Source organism: Chelonoidis abingdonii, chromosome 21 (genome assembly GCF_003597395.2).
Source record: "Chelonoidis abingdonii isolate Lonesome George chromosome 21, CheloAbing_2.0, whole genome shotgun sequence".
NCBI classification, from domain to species: domain Eukaryota; kingdom Metazoa; phylum Chordata; order Testudines; family Testudinidae; genus Chelonoidis; species Chelonoidis abingdonii.
In genome coordinates, this window is record NC_133789.1 from 13,566,133 (window position 1) to 13,581,422 (window position 15,290).

A 15,290-nucleotide genomic window follows, 5' to 3' on the forward strand; every position below is an offset into this window, starting at 1 on the left:
CATCTCGTAGCGCCCGTCGCGCCCGCCGAGTACAGCGCCGGGATGAGGATGACAGCGCCACAGCATACCACGCCGAGCGCCGCCGCAGCAAAGTTTTCGCCCGCGCTGAGCCGCGGGAGGCCGGGGCCGCGCGCCCGGGGCCGGAATGGTGCGGGGGCCGGGCGGGGGCGCGGCGCGTTGCCCCCAGCCCGGACTGAAGGAGCAAAGGCGGAGGCGCCGCCTGCGGTCTCGCTCGCCGCCTGATGCGCGCTGGAGCGGCGGGAGCTGGTCCCTGCCCATGGACCCCCCCCGGAGCGCGGCGGGCGGCTGGGGGCGGCAGCGAGCGGCTAATCGATGGGCTGCGATCGGATCGCGCCGTGGCAGCGCGCGTGGGTTCTGCCAATAGCGACTCCTGCCGATACCGGGGGGGGGAGAGCGGGATGACTGGCCTGCCCCTCCTCCCCCCGCGGCTGGCAATTGGCCGAGGGAAGTCACTTCGCTGCTTTGTGAGCTGCTCGGGTCTGGTCGGGACCTCCGTGTGTCCTGGGACTGGGTCCGGATCTCCCGGGAACGCGCTGTCTGGCGGGGGAGGGTCCGGATCTCTGGGGGCCGCGTCTGGCGGGGGGGGAATGGATCTCCTGGGGCCGCTGTCTGGCGGGGGGAAATGGATCCCTGGGGGCCGCTGCTGGCGGAAGGAGGGGAGATGGATCTCCTGGGCCGCTGCCTGGGGGGGGAGGGTCCGGATCTCCTTCGGGCCGCTGTCTGGCGGGGGGGGTCCGGATCTCCTGGGGGCCGCTCTCTGGCGGGGGCGGGGGGCGCTGCTGCTGTTTACAAATAGCCATGAAGAACCCAGCGGGCGCGGGGCCGTTCCCGTGGGTGTTTCTGTCTTTTGTCTCTCATGGGAGCCCACTAGCGAAGGAACGAGCCGCAGGTTCAGCTCCCGGCGTCCCGGTCCCAGCGCTCAGCTGAGCTCGACGGGACAAGGCCGCCGACCCCGGGGAAAGTCACCGGGCAGCCCCGCTGGCAGGACACGGGCAGAGCAGCCCCGCTTCGGACCCAGAATCAGCCCCGCTAGCCCGGGGCTGCGCGTCCCGCCCAAGCGGTCACTCTTAGCGGGGGTCCTACCCATGGCCCCTCCCTGAGCCCAGCCCACAGCTCCTAGGGATGGAGAGGGGCTGGGATGTCTGACTTTTCGGGGGGACCCACCTAGTGCAAGACAAGATCCTGCAGGCCCGGCTCACCAGTGCCTCAGTTTCTCTCTGCCCAGACCTGGCTGTCAGCTCCAGCCCCTCTCCTGGCCGGTTTCATTGTGTTTGTAGCTCTGGCTGGAGCCTGTGGGCACTGGGGAGCAGGGGGCAGCCGGCTGGGGTCGCTGCTTGGCCCGGCCCACTGCTGTTTCCCTTTGCCCCTGGCTCCTGGCTGCTGCTGCTGCATTAAAGTGTTTCTGCTGTGTCAGGGAGTCCGGGGATGCTCTGGGACTGCTCCCCACCAAGACAGTCAGGACTCTAGGGAGCCTCCTCTCTCCAAGCAGACTCCAGGGCAAGAAGCTCACAGGGTTTCATCTCCTAGCAGAGCCGGCTTCAGCCACCAGGTTAGCAAGCAGGTGCTTGGGGCGGCCACTCTGGAGAGGGGCGGCACGTCCAGGTATTCGGTGGCAATTCGGGGGAGGGTCCCTTGCTCCTGCTCGGAGCGAAGGATCTCCTGCTGAATTGCCGCAGATCGTGAGCGCTTTTTTTTTTTTTTTTGGCTGCATGGAGTGACAAAACCCCTGGAGCCAGCCCTGCCTCCTGGGTCTGACCTTGGAGCATTCAGCATCCTCTGCCCCTCCGTGCGCTTCCCACAGCAAGGCCGCCCCACTGGGGAAGCCACAGGGTCCTGCACCCCCACTTCACAGTCAGATGGGACTCTCAGCCAGCCAGTAAAACAGGGGTTTATTTGGATGATAGGAACACAGTCCAAACCAGGTCTTGTCAGTACAGACAATGGGACCCGCTTTAGTTAGGTCCTTCTGAGGCCCCCGGGAGGCTACAGCCCCATTGGGAAGCCCAAGCCCCATCGGGGCGTCCATCTCCATTTCCCTGCCAGCTCCAAACTGACACTCCCTCCAGCCTCTCCATCAGCTTCCACATAACACAGCAAGAACATTCCCACTTCATCACAGGCTGCACAAAGCGAGTTGCATCTCCTGCCATGGGGACATTTGCCAGTTTTTGTCTCCCCCCGGTGCAGCCCGAGCCTTGCCCCAGGAGCTAGTTTCTCTCCAGCGCCGCGGCTCAGGGTCACCAGGGACAGGGAAGATCTGACTCCCCGGTAAACAATCGCGGGGAAGTGTGGCTCTGGGGCATGGAAAGGAGAAGAAGCTGCCTGGTTTCTCTGGGCCTTGGCCTCTTTCTCCAGCCCAGCTCCATGGGTCTGTGGCTACTTGGGCCCCAGCTAGGCCCTACGGGGCCTGGAGCTGGAGTGGGGTTCAGGTGAGGGGGCTGCTGCTTTCCTGGGCCTTTCTCCCAACCACCTCTTTGGGTGAGATCCCCTGGCATTGGGCCTGGGGCTGCACCCACCCTTCAGGCATCAGGGCACCCAGGGAGGGTCCTGGTAGGAGTCCCAAACTTCCCTACCATGAGCCTTATCACGGACTCACCGGTCGTGCCCACTCGTGGATCCATGTGGTCCATGGGAGGTGCCCTTTTCAGTGCAACAGCCCTTCTCAGGGGTCCACTCTCTCGCGGGGTCAGGTCCCTCCACCTCCTGGAGCCACACCTCTCTGAGCCTTAGCACATCTGTGTCTCCCCGTGGGCCCCCTCAGGGAGTCCACGCGCTCTGGATCCCCCAGGCCTCCTCACCCTGGAAGGGGTTGGTGCAACCCTGTTCTCTAGACCTGAGTGACTCTCAGCCAGCATAAAACAGGAGGGTTTATTGAGAGTTGAACACAGCACAGGAAACTCTCAGGACCTCAGGCCTGGCCTCCCTCAGCACAGCACATCCCAGTCCCCCTGCATCCAGGGGGGCTCTGCCTGCTCCCCCTCTCCAGCCCAGAGCCCCCCTGCTTCAAAGCTGGGCCTCTGATATCCCCGGCCTCAAGCCCCCTCTGTCCATTGTCTTCTCTCCAGGTAAACAGGGTCGTAAAACAGGATGTCCTGGGTGTCCTCTCCTCTCAGCCCTCCTCTGGCCCCTCTGGCTGGAACCGGCTGCTCAGGTCACTGGGGCCCTCTCTTCTCAGCCCATTGTCCTCCCACTGGCCAGAACTGGCTGTGACTCCTGAGCTGGGTCTCCGGGTCACCAGGTCACCAGTAACAGGGGTCTCCATCCTCCAGGCCATCATCTGGGATCCTGAGTCCCTCTCCGGTCCTCTGTACCAACAAACTCCCTCTCCCCTCGCCTGGTTAAACCAGTAACACCTGGGACACTGAGTCCCCCTCCATCTGCATGCAACCCACTGGAAAACACAGAAAACGCAAGAAAACCCCCCACTTCATCACAACCCTTCACTCGCCTCTCCCTGCAGCCCAGAGCCATCTGTGCCAGGGTGCCCCTATTAGCAGGGAGATCTACTCAAATGGCCCCGCCACCATGGCTGCTCCCATCACCACCCAAGTGCCATCGCTGTCAGCCCCAGATGGATTCTCCGCGCTTCGCTGGAGTGGGAAATAACAGCTTCAAACTTTGCCGAGAAGAAGGCGCCAGCACTTTAATTAACAGACATTTTGGCCCATGAGTTGCTGCTGCTGCTTCCAGTGAGTTTAACAGGAAGGGAAAGGCAGGGGGTGGAGTCCTCTCCCTCTCCAGTAATTACAAGGAAAAAGCACATTCGCTCTGTCTCTCAGCATGAATCACCCCAAGGGAGCTGAGCAGACTGCCACTGGCTGCAGCAGGGGTCTCTGGGCTTCCTCGGAGGATGCTCTGACTCCTGGGCCATTGTAGCAACTGCATATTCAGAAATGGTCTCTGAGTCTGACTGTCTCCATTTCTGATCCCAGCTTGCAGCTGGCTCGTGGCAGGGCTAAGCACGCAGGCTGCTGATGGAGCTAGCGGTAGTGGCTGTGAGGCAGCTCAGGCTGGGCTTCAAAACCAGGGTCCCCCCGAATCAACAACCACCTCTGAAGACCTGGCAGTAGCTGGTGGTGGTGTCTGCCCCCAGTCAGTGCCTGAAATGCCCCAGATTCTGCAAGAACTCCCGGACCAACCCACCCCCAGGCACACCTTCGATTCACAGATTTGAAGCCCAGAAGGGACTGCCTAGTCCGACCTGCTTAGCGCAGGCCAGAGAATTTCACCAAGTAAATCCTGCATCCAGCCCACCACTAGAGCCCTGAGTTCATGAGCCCTGCTTCAGCGCCTCGACCGAGGCCATGAGCCAGGAGGAACGGCCGAGCGCTTAGCATGTGGCTCTTGCAGCCATCCAGACGTGTGGGTGGTCCCCCAAGCTGCTTGGGCCACCAGGTTCACCTGAGGATCTGGAGAGAACAGGGTTTCCCGGAGAGTGCCAGCTTTTCAGCTTCCTGGCCCAGCTGGGGTGGCCTTTCCGGTGATACCTCGACCTGCCCACCTTGGCTCAGGTTGTTCAGCCATCGCAGTGGGGAAGGTTTGGACAGGGGCAGGCTCGGGATCTGATTCTTCATTTGCTTATGCTGCTTTCACACCAGTATCACCCCATTAACTCAGCGGAGTCCATCCTGGCCCACCCCAGTGTGAGAGGGGAAACAGGCCCTGGGATCCTGCCCCAGTCCCAGCAGCATGACTCACTGACCCTACTGCATGTGCCCCGGGGATGGGACCCACAGAGACACCCTTGGGTGTCTGCCCTTTCCCACTCCAGTAAACGGAGCAATGACCAAGGACCTGCCTGATTCCCCATCTGCTGGTCTGAGCCACAGTCCCAAGTGCCAGCAATTCCCTCTGAAGCCAAAAGGGTTTCCGGTGCTCAGCACCTCTCAGGAGCCCAATGCAAGGGCCAAATTCATCCCTGGTGTAACCTCACTGCAGTGTGGCCACGCCAGGCTCTTCGTCAGTGACTGTAATAAGCTCAGGTTGGTTCCCAGCCCAGACTTTCCCCGGGTCCTGAGGGACGTGCCCAGAGCCCAGGGGGCACCAGGAAAGGGGGAATCCCCAGCATTGCAGCTAGCAGCAGTAACTGAGGGACACTGGCTGGCTCCTGCGGGGCCGCACAGTATTCCCAGAGCAGGAGGGAGGCTGACTTGCTTCCTTTTGTGCCAGTGGGACTGGCTGCCTGGCCCTGCAGTGTCCCCATTCACCAGCTGAGACCCACGTGCGGCCGGGGCCAGCTTTAAGGGAGGCTGCTCAGACCCATGCAGACTTGTAACTAGATTGCCAGTCCCCAGGCTTGCTCCAGAGCCACTGGGCCAAAAGGGAAGTGAGTCCTACCCAGCCTCTCTCTGCCAGTGGAGGAACAAAGTTCTGGCTGATTCCCTGGCAATGTGAGACCTCCTGGGTTGCAAAGCGGGCTCAGTGCCAGGCATGTGACGTCACAGCGAAGGGCTCCGATACCTGCTCCTCCCATTAGCCTCAAGAGGGGAAGGAGTCCCTTGTTCCCAGCTGTGATCTAGCCCTGCTTCTGACCCTGTGGTTTTAAGCCTGACATTGACCAGGGCTTTGAATGGGAAGAGGAGCCGTCTTCTTTATCTCGGCAGCACTGGGCGCTTGGCAGGGATGAGGGGTGGTTACAGCACCGGGCTGGGACGCAGGAGATCTGGATTCATTTCCCAGCTCTGCCACAGACTCCCTGTATGGCCTTTGGCCAGTGGATGCCTCAGCTTCCTTTCTGTGCAACGGGGATGGCGCTGGCCCGAGGGAGGGTGTCCGGTAATGTCTGCGAGCTGCCGGCAGGCTGTGCTGATGGGGCCCCGTTGGGTTCGCTGCTATATTAATGCAGAACAAAGAGACCCCAAAGTGCTGCCAGGGTGAGGGGCCGCAGGGGGAGCTGGAAGATTTGCACAAAGAGGCTCTTTCCAGCACTGCAGGGGCCCAGGGTGCAGAGAGGACGGGTCTTTCTTGGCCAATAAGAGCCGAGTCCACGATTATGTTAGTCCCCAGAATGTTCCTTTCTATTTGCCTTTTCTCTGCTTCCTCCCACCTAATTGCCTGGGCAGCTCCACTCTGGTAAAGCCTTTGGAGCCAGGGACTGATGGGAACGGCTGGCTATGGGAACAGTCCTGAATACGGCCCTTTCTGCTGGATAATTTCATTCGACACCCTCTAATAATCAGCACCAGCCGAGGAAAAGAAACCCCCCCAATCCCCATCTTCTAATCCAATAATGTTCTATTAAGGCCAATTTGGAGAACAATGTTAGGGCTTTTTAATACCCTGTAAGTGAAAGACACTAAATTAGAAAATGTGATAATCAAAAGACCCACTCAGCCGCCCCTCCAAGCGCCTAGCGCTGCATATGCATAAATAATAAGACTTTGCTGCCATTCAAAGCATCAGCCAATATCGTGCTTAAAGCCACTGGGTCAGGCGCAGAGATAGACAGCAGCTCTGAGCGAGTGACAGGCAACCCAATTATACATTGAAATATAAGGGACAAACGTATGAAAAGGATATCCAGCCCTTAATGCAGCCAGCTGAATATAGATATAAACATATGACTGCAGACGCCTCCCTGGCAGGCAGCATGTTGGGGGCTTCCAGGCTGGTGGGTTTCTCAGAGCTGCAGCGTCACCCAACTGCTCAGAATGAAACCAGCAGAGAGCAAACATTTCCTGAGCAGGTGCTTGAATCAATGGGCACTGGTGGGGGGGCACCATATGGGAAATCAAAGCCCCACTGAGATAGGTGCCTGCAGGCTTGGGTGCAAAGGCAGATGAGGATCCTTAGCTCCTGACCCTGCACCATGCCCCCACCCTTCCACCACTGGGGGGCCATGGCATGAGGCCTTTTATACTCAGGAACAGGAGTGGCATTGGGGGTGCCCCTTGGTACTTCTCCCAGCAGCCAGGCCGTGTCTGCGTGGATAGGTGGAGTGGGCCTGCTTTACTCTTCTTTTCCTGGCACAGTCTTCTGCTGGGGTTGGCAGGATCCCCCCAGGTAACACCCCGCAGACATGCACAGGCCATCCCTCCTCAAAGCAACGGCCTGAGGCTCTTTGCAAACACAGGCAGACTGGGCTGCAGCAGTTACACTCAGGGCATGTTTTCAAACTTCCCTTCACGATCAGGAGGGCTGGACTGGACATTTTATATGAAAACGTCGACTCTGCTGTGATCTCATGATCTGAGGGGCAAGGGCCCTACCTTGCATAATCTAGCCCTGGTTTGGTGACTGACCTTAGGAACTCACTTTTGAGATTTGGCTTTAATGTGACATGGCCCCATGAGGCAGCAATGCCAGAGCATTACAAAGAAATGGGGAAACAGGTGACAAAATACCAGGAGGTTTTTAAATGCAAGAGTCCATTTCCGAGCAGTGGTGGTGGTAACATCACATGGGGGACTGTTCCATTGGGGAGGGGGTCAATGGATTAGCCTGACTTCTGTAATGGGATCAGACAGTCCCCCTGCTGCAGAAGGTAACACTGCCGCCGTGTATTTCTGTGCTGCCGCTGGTCCCAAAGAAACGCAGTGGTGCAGAATTGTACCAGCCACCACTGCAATACAGCTACCTCTGGAGTGGGACCCAGCAGTTGTTTAACAGTGCACAATAGCTTTCCACGAGTGGGGGGGAGGGGACTCGGGGAAGAATACTGCACTCAGGTGAAACTTCAGAGGTCTGCGGGAAGGCAGAGTGCAGTTACCACGGGTGAGCTGGGCACAGACAGTCGGGTTAACACAGACTGTTGTGACGCTTTCCTGCTCACAAGTAGTTCCAGTTTGGTTCCATGTCCCAGCTGATAGACAGTGCTCTATGCTTGCGCTGCCCTGGGACCCGGCCGGGGGTCAGCACTGACTGCCAGGGGAGGAGGGGGGCTCGGGCAAGTGACTTGGGGCTCAGGCCAGTCCCGTGCAGGGGAGATGGGGGGCTCAGGGAAGTGGCTTGGGGCTCAGGCCAGCCCTGTGCAGGGGAGGAGCGGGGCTCTGGGAATGGGCAGCAGGGATCAGGCCAGCCCAGTGCAGAGCAGGAGGAGGGCTTGGGCAAGTGGCTTGGGGCGACTTCTCACCGGGGCGGGGGGAGGGTGGCTTGGGCCAGCTTCATGAGAGGGTGGGAGGGGGCCGTGGGGCAGCGCCATGTGAGGTGGGGAGAGGAAATATGGTCACCCTGCCACAGCCCGTCTCCAGCTCCTGGCATGGCTGGGGGGCGGGGCCACAGGGAGAGGAGGCAAAGCAGGAGCGGGGCCAATTCTGGTGCTGGCTGCTCACCCCAGTTCTATACAGGTTCCAGGGCCCCTGGGCTTGGGCCCCATGGCCTGTCCGTTTATCCGCCATGCGCAGCTGTGAGACGCGCGTAACCTGTCTGAGGTGCTACCCTGCTGCAGGTCCTTAGTACCTTGTAAATAACCCTGTTAACTCTTTTCACTCCCTCAAGAGCCCTGCCCATGAGGGCTGCACTTCGGATTTTGTTACAGGAGTGACGCCAGAATCAGATCACCCACTTCAAATGCTCTGCCTCCACTCCACCCCTTCCCCTAAGCCCCTGCCAGGCCTCTTCCTCCCCTGTTCCACCTCCAGCACACCCCATCTTCACTCCACCCTCCCCTCCGGCACCCCCTGCATGCCGCTGAACAGCTGATTGTGGTGGGGGGAGGTGCTGTGTCTGGGTGATATAAGCTGATTTTCTTGGCCACACATCTTCCATCACTCACTCCAGAGCTGGGACGGGAAATTTGACCTGCGATCTGATAAAGTTTCCTTTGGAAAACCCAGCCCATTGAATATAGAAACGAGTGAGTTATCAACTCTTTCAGCTTCCCCATTAGACAGAGCTACTGCTTCTGGGTTCCTGCTGGCAAAATCCACCATGACAATTGCACAGATCTTTGCCCTCTGGGTTGGTGAGGTTTGGACTCTATGACATCCTTGGCCTCCCTGGAAAAAGCTGCTTTGGTCCCTGTAGTGGGTGCAAGGGAGCCTTGCCACATCTTCTCCTGCTTCTGCACAAGTCTGAGGTCCGGCAGGGCTCCCGTCCTGCTGGAACCTGAGGCCAAAAGACATTTTCCCTCCACCTCTCTCATGCCCGTACTGTTCCCGAGTGGGCAGCAAAGGGAAGGCCTGGGCTGGTAACGTGAACTTCACACGATGCTTTGGGCTGTTTGTCAGTTCTGTGCTGCACCTCCGTCCCTCTTCCATGAAGATCTGCTCTTGTTCGGGTATCGGGTATAGCCGTGGGGACCCCTCATGCTTTCGGGGTGGGGGGAAGAGCACTTTTCTCTGCAGCAAGCACCGTTGGCTTTTGCTTGCCCTGAGGCTGCCAAGGGGCTCACCTTTTCCTCAGCCCCCAGGACACAGTGCTGCTTTCAGCCAATAAGGGCACAGGCGCTTCTTTCCCTCCTGCCTCCCCCCTGACCGCGAGGTTCACCTCTGGGAACTCAGAGCCATAGTCCCCTGCGCCGCGGGCGGATCACAGCACTCGTGGCTTTGGGCAGTGATGTTACATCATTTTCAACCAGCCTCCCACACTGAAATCACCTCTTAACCCCCAGCAATTCAGCACAATGTAACTGCCCCAAGGCCAGGAGTTTTCCCTCCTCCCCTGGAGTTATCCCACCCACCCTAGTTTCGTCACGCCTGCCTCGGGACAGTGGTGCTCCAGTGTGGCACAAGTCTCACCTACCCAAGACTGTTCAATGAACTCTGTCCTGCTGGGGCTCCCGCTGCCCCCGCTGATGTCTCTGACTCAGCTGGGCAGACTGGGGAGTGTCTTTGGGTGCCCTGTGCTCCGGGCACTGCTTCTTCATGAGTGCCAGGGACCAATGCAAGTAACCTTTGGGCTGGGGTCCACTCATCAGGTTCCCAGGAGGTGGCCAGGACTGGAGTGGTGGGTGCGAGGCTCCGCTCCTCCCAAGAACAAACCTCTCTTTTACCTCAGGTTTTTGCCCTTCCCTTTGGGGCCTGTAACTCTATGAAGGGTCTTGCTGGTAACTGTGAGTCAGCAGCCTGCGATTTCTTCCCCCAACCATGCTCAGCTCAGCGGAGCAGCTCCTGAGCCATTCTATCCATCTCCTCCAGAAAGCCTCCGTTTTGCAAACCGAACCCCTGTCCTTAGTTTTGGCGAGTTTGGGGGCGTTTCTAGATGCCCAGTGATACGCTGCTGGTGCAATTTGAAATCTCATACTGCCTCGCCTCATTTATATCCATCTCGTTAAGCACCTGCAGGCTTTCCCTGCCAGTTTGCAGAGGCAGCCAGCTGTTCTCTGGCTGGCAGGGATTTTTCATCCACTGCCTCGCCTTCCCAAGGTGCTTAAATAGTCTTCAGTGCAAGCTGGGGTTGCCAATTTTCTGACCAAACAAAACCGAACACCTTTGCCCTGCCCCTTCTCCGAGGCCCCGCCTTGCTCCCTCCATCCCCCTTTCCTCCATTGCTCACTCTGCCCCACCTTTACTCGCTTGCTTATTTTCACCAGGCTGGGGAGGGCTGGGGAAAGTCCCTTTTTGACTGGGTGTTCGGTTAAAAACCAGACACCTGGCGATCCGCCCTGTAACTAGAGCCCAGTTTGTCCCAGCTGGTGATCCCTGGTGGGACTGACCCGTGGGTGGGGGGATCTGGTTTTATATATCCAGAATACTCAGCGTGTACTGTCCGTCCCTTGCTTTTCCTGGTCTTCTGCCTCCTGCTTTTGCTTTTCTGCTTCAAGCTCCTTCTCTTGGGCTTTGCACTTTGCCTCTAACTCCAGCTCTCTGGGTGGCCACTTCTAGCTCTTTTCTCTTCCTCCTCTTCCAGCTGTGGCCACATGCTTCCCACTCTCTAGTTCCAGCCATGGGCTCTGCACGCTTAGCCCGTCCTAGTTTTTGGCTGCCTCACTGAGAATTGTGTCAGGCTGGTTCTCTCAGCCTGCGTCTCCAACCCTGTGGACGGATCACTTACATCTCCTTGCTGCTTATCATGTTCCAGGAGCAGAGATTTCATCCCAGCCACATTTCCCGCTGCAGCTTTCAAGCCATGATCCGTACACAGTCTTTCCAATTCTGTCTGTTAAGTTTAGCAAATGTCTCTGGTTTACTCATCCTGGCCTCCTTTGGTTTTATTTCCCATACTGGAAATAAACGAACAGAAAGTAACAACTGTCCCCTTTTTATCATGTTTCCAACCTTCGTACTTGTGAGTCTCTCAGTATTTCTATTAGCTGGGACATAAGTGCCTGGAGCGTGACCCTGAGCGGACCAGTGAAGTGGGTGTAGATAGTACCCACTACACCCTTGTGTTGCTTCCCGGGAGTACCCAGAGCTGTCGGACATCTCGCTACCACCTGCCCTTAGCGGGAGGAGCCTTGGCTCTGCCTGCCGAGATCAGCACCCTAACACCACCAGCTGCTGGCAACACCAACCCTGCCTGCCGGGGCCATTGTGACCCATACAACTCTCCATTGACACGTAGACAGACAGACAAACACCTCTGGCCTGTTTCTCCCCTTTTCCAGTGACCGGCCCCAAGTCACAGACCTTAAGAACATTGTGTTCAGTGCCTGTACATAACTCCCCGTGTTAGCCGTACGCACGTCTCACCATGGTTATGAGGACGAGTGTGACACAGGCTTTCATTGGAGACCGTACAAGGCACTCTTTGGTGAACTAGTATGTAGATACCAGACCTTGGGGTTCCTCTAACCCTTATGCAACCTGTTGGCATCAAGTCATTCCTGAGTCACACCTCCCCTCTTATGTTGATACAGTCGGGTCAGCCACTAGCTGACGTGCAAGTGTCATTTCAGGGCCCTCTTGCCTGGGCGCAGCATCCTCCGCCCTTTCTTTACCTTTCAGGTGAACAAATTTCCACATCATATTCTCAAAGGGTGATTCTCCAATGTAGCAGTGTGGAGTTGGTATCTTTGGCTCTGTGTAGCAGACCAATGAAGAGTGGTGGGTTAGGACCCTGAACATCCTATTAAACAGGGAAGGTCTTCACAGCATGACCCCCCTGCACAACCACAGTCCCTTTCTATGACTGAGTGCTTTTGTTCAGCGGGGTTTAGTGTTTTATGGAGAAAAGCTTTTTATTCCCATCCCCTTGCACTGCTCCTAGACCTGTGTCAGCTGCATCAGTGCCCAGTTCAAACATCTTGTCATAATGTGGCCTGGCCTGCATGGGAAGCTGCCCTCCACGCCGCCCGGGCCGGCTGTGACTTTCTGCACAGCTCTGTGCTAGCAGGCGCAAAGTCACAGAACCCCCACAAATCTGTGGCAATCATTAGCCGCCCCTAGAAAAAACTGGACTTCCGTTTTGGTTCCGGATAAAGGCCAGTTAACAATGAATTCCACTTTCAAGGGATCCAGGCAAAGTTTCTCTCTCCTCTCCAGGGACCTAGGTAAGAGATTTTAGCTGCCCCATCTTGGACGCTTTCACTGTGAGCCGGACTCAGGAATTTTGCTCTGCCTGAAGTGTCTAGCAGCGTGTCATCAGTTCTGGGCATCGGGTGCACCTCAGGAACTGTGACAACATCAAGCTTTCTGCAAGCAACACAAAACCCCACGGCCCCATCGTTTTGGCGAAGCCCAGGGACCTTTTGACTCAGTAACTAGCCCAGCATGCTGGCTAGCGCCTTGCGAACTTGCTCCTGTTTTCCCAGTTGCTCAGTCTGTTCTGCTGGGGGCCGCTTGTGACCCCCCGGCGTTAACCTCGTGGACCATTTGCTGAGTCAGACCAGGCCAACTGGAAAACACCTGCTTCTGCCTTTGCAGCCCAGCCTCAACCTCTGTCTGGTGAGTTAGCCTTAACCCTTCGCATACCTCGATGCCCTCTAGCGAGCAACGGGCTGGCTTGGAGCCCTGCTCTGCGCAACGTGTCACGGCTGCGCTGTGCTCCTGTGCAGGGCAGGGGGAGAGGCAGAGACACTGGGAAGGAGACGGAAACCAGCCCTGGCTGCCTGAGCCAACGCCTGCCCCCTGCTCAGGTCAGGGTGACAGACAGTGCCTGGCTTGGGGGAGCGTGCACCTGTTTGTGTGGGGAGTGCCAGGGCTTGGGGTGCAGGATTAGACGAGGGGAACGGATGGGGACAGCAAGGCCTGTGAAGGGAGAACCATGGGGAGGGACAGTCAGGGATGGGCAATGGGGGACAATGAAGGAGGAGGAGGAGATGGCAGGAGAGAGACCAGGATGTGTGAGGGTGAAGGAGAAGACAAGGCAGGGAGAGACAGAGGGAGGCTCAGGCAGAGGAATGTCTCTCCAGCCCAGCTCCTCCGGCCCCCGGCCTAGCCCCCACCCAGCTGCTTGGGCCCCCAGCCCAGCTCCTCGGGGGAGAGATTGTAGGGCCAATACCCAGTGTCCTGGAGGCGAAGGGGCAGAGTGTAGAGCTGATACCCAGCATCCCTGGGAGGGGCGGGGGAGGGCCGATACCCAGTGTCCTGGGACAGGGAGGGGGTGTAAGGGGAGAACCAGGACTGGAACGGAGCCCAGATGTTCTTATCCCCGTCCCCTGCCTTCCCCGTGTAGCCCAGCCTTTCCCCTGCCTTCCTGCTGTGTTTCCCCCTCTCCTTGGAGCTCTCGGAGCTCTTCTCCCATTACTCCAGCCCCACAGCCTGCTGGAGTGGAGTGAAGTGAATATCCCCAGTGAGTCAGAGGCAGAGCTAGGAAAAGGAGCCCTGGAGCCTGCTGGAGTCAGGAGTCCCACACTCACTGGATCCTGCAGCAGGTGAGCAGCTGGCTGTTCATGTGTGTTAGGCCCACTTCCATGGGGATGTGACCCACTCTCAGGGCAGCCCAGGAAGCCCCTTTGCTCCAGGTACCTTGTGCACCAGGCAGTATGGAAACGGTGTGGCGCAGCCTGCTTTGCTTTGCAGAGCATACATGGAAGCAGCCCCTCTGCTGCGACTGGTGCCAGACCCCATTGTGCTGGGCGCTGCACTGACGCAGGGCCCGCTGGATGAGCAGTGGGAGAGGGGCAGCGACTGACCCAGGGGCTCACTCAGTGGCAGAGCCAGCAGTAGAAGCCAGATCGCTTTCCTGAGCCCTGGGCTGGAGCCTGTTTGCTGCCTCTCCTCCGGCGTCACCCAGGGTGCGGGGCAGCTGTTTTGTCTCATCCACTGGAAACAGAAGCATCAAATGCCCAGGTGGAACCCAGCAGCTCTTGCTCCCTCCTGGGGCCCAACCTGGAGGTGCCATGGGCAGAGGCTCCTTGCCCACAGTGCCCCATATCACTCAGTTTTACTGTGTCTCTGCAGAGGCTCTGGGGCCCTTGGGAAGCTTGTCCCAGCAAATGGCCTTGTGCTGAGTCCAGGGACGGGCACCAGTGCAGGGCAGTCTGACAAGCTCAGCGAGCTGGGAGGGCAGTGCTGCACCCAGGCTGGGAGGTGGGGCTGGAAGCGCTGGAAAGGGATGAGCCTGGTGGGTGGAGTGAGCTCTTCCTGCCTGCGTGCCAGGTATCTTCAGGCTCCCACCCTGTAGTCAAACACAGAAGCAGGATATTTACAGGGCCACCTAGTTTGTTGTGGAGCTGGCCCCATGCTTCGGTGCAATGGGTGCTCTGTGGGGCTCAGGAGATCTAGGTTCTGTTTCCAGCTCTGACACTGTCATGCAGGGTGACCTGTGCCTCAGTTTCCCCTCACTCCTTTTGTCTGTTCAGATTGTGAGATCCTTGTGGCAAGGCCTGTCTATGACCCAGAGGCTTCTTGGTGCCAACTGGCAGAGGATACAGGAATGTGTAAAGGCTACAGGCATCCCTTGGGTCTAGTTCACCAAAGAGTGCATTGTAAGGTCTCCAGTGAAAGCCTGTGTCATGGTGAGACGTGTGTACGGCTAACACAGGGCATTATGTACAGGCACTGAACACAGTGTTCTTAAGGTCTGTGACTTGGGGCCGGTCACTGGAAAAGGGGAGAAACAGGCCAGAGATGTTTGTCTGTCTATCTACATGTCAATGGAGCGTTGTATGGGTCACAATGGGCATCTATTTACAGCCTGAGCAAAATGCTAATCAAGTGATTGCAAAGTGCAGCCCTCAAGCCTCCTCCAGCACACACAGGTAGGGACACGCCCTGCTGCAGAAAGACACAGACACTGAACTCAGCTCTGCATGGAGTGACAAAGTTCCTCCTCCACCTTGGTGGGTCCTGCGCTTATTGGCGGATTTGTTCACCTCAGTGATCTTCCCCTCTTGTGGAACCCACAGTCTGGGTCAGCTCCTCCTGTGTCTGATCAGGAGTTGGGAGGTTTGGGGGGAACCCAGGCCCGCCCTCTACTCCGGATTCCAGCCCAGGGCCCTGTGGATC

General features: G+C 58.0%; 1 protein-coding gene across 1 annotated transcript in view; it reads right to left on the reverse strand.

The window, feature by feature from the left end:
• The window catches only part of C1QL1 (complement C1q like 1), a 106,225-nt gene that overhangs the window by 68,525 nt on the left and 22,410 nt on the right, over positions 1-15,290 (reverse strand). Inside the window, 2 exon segments of the mRNA XM_075059819.1 lie at positions 3-26; positions 29-193. Coding sequence (XP_074915920.1) covers positions 3-26; positions 29-193 — 189 coding nt within the window.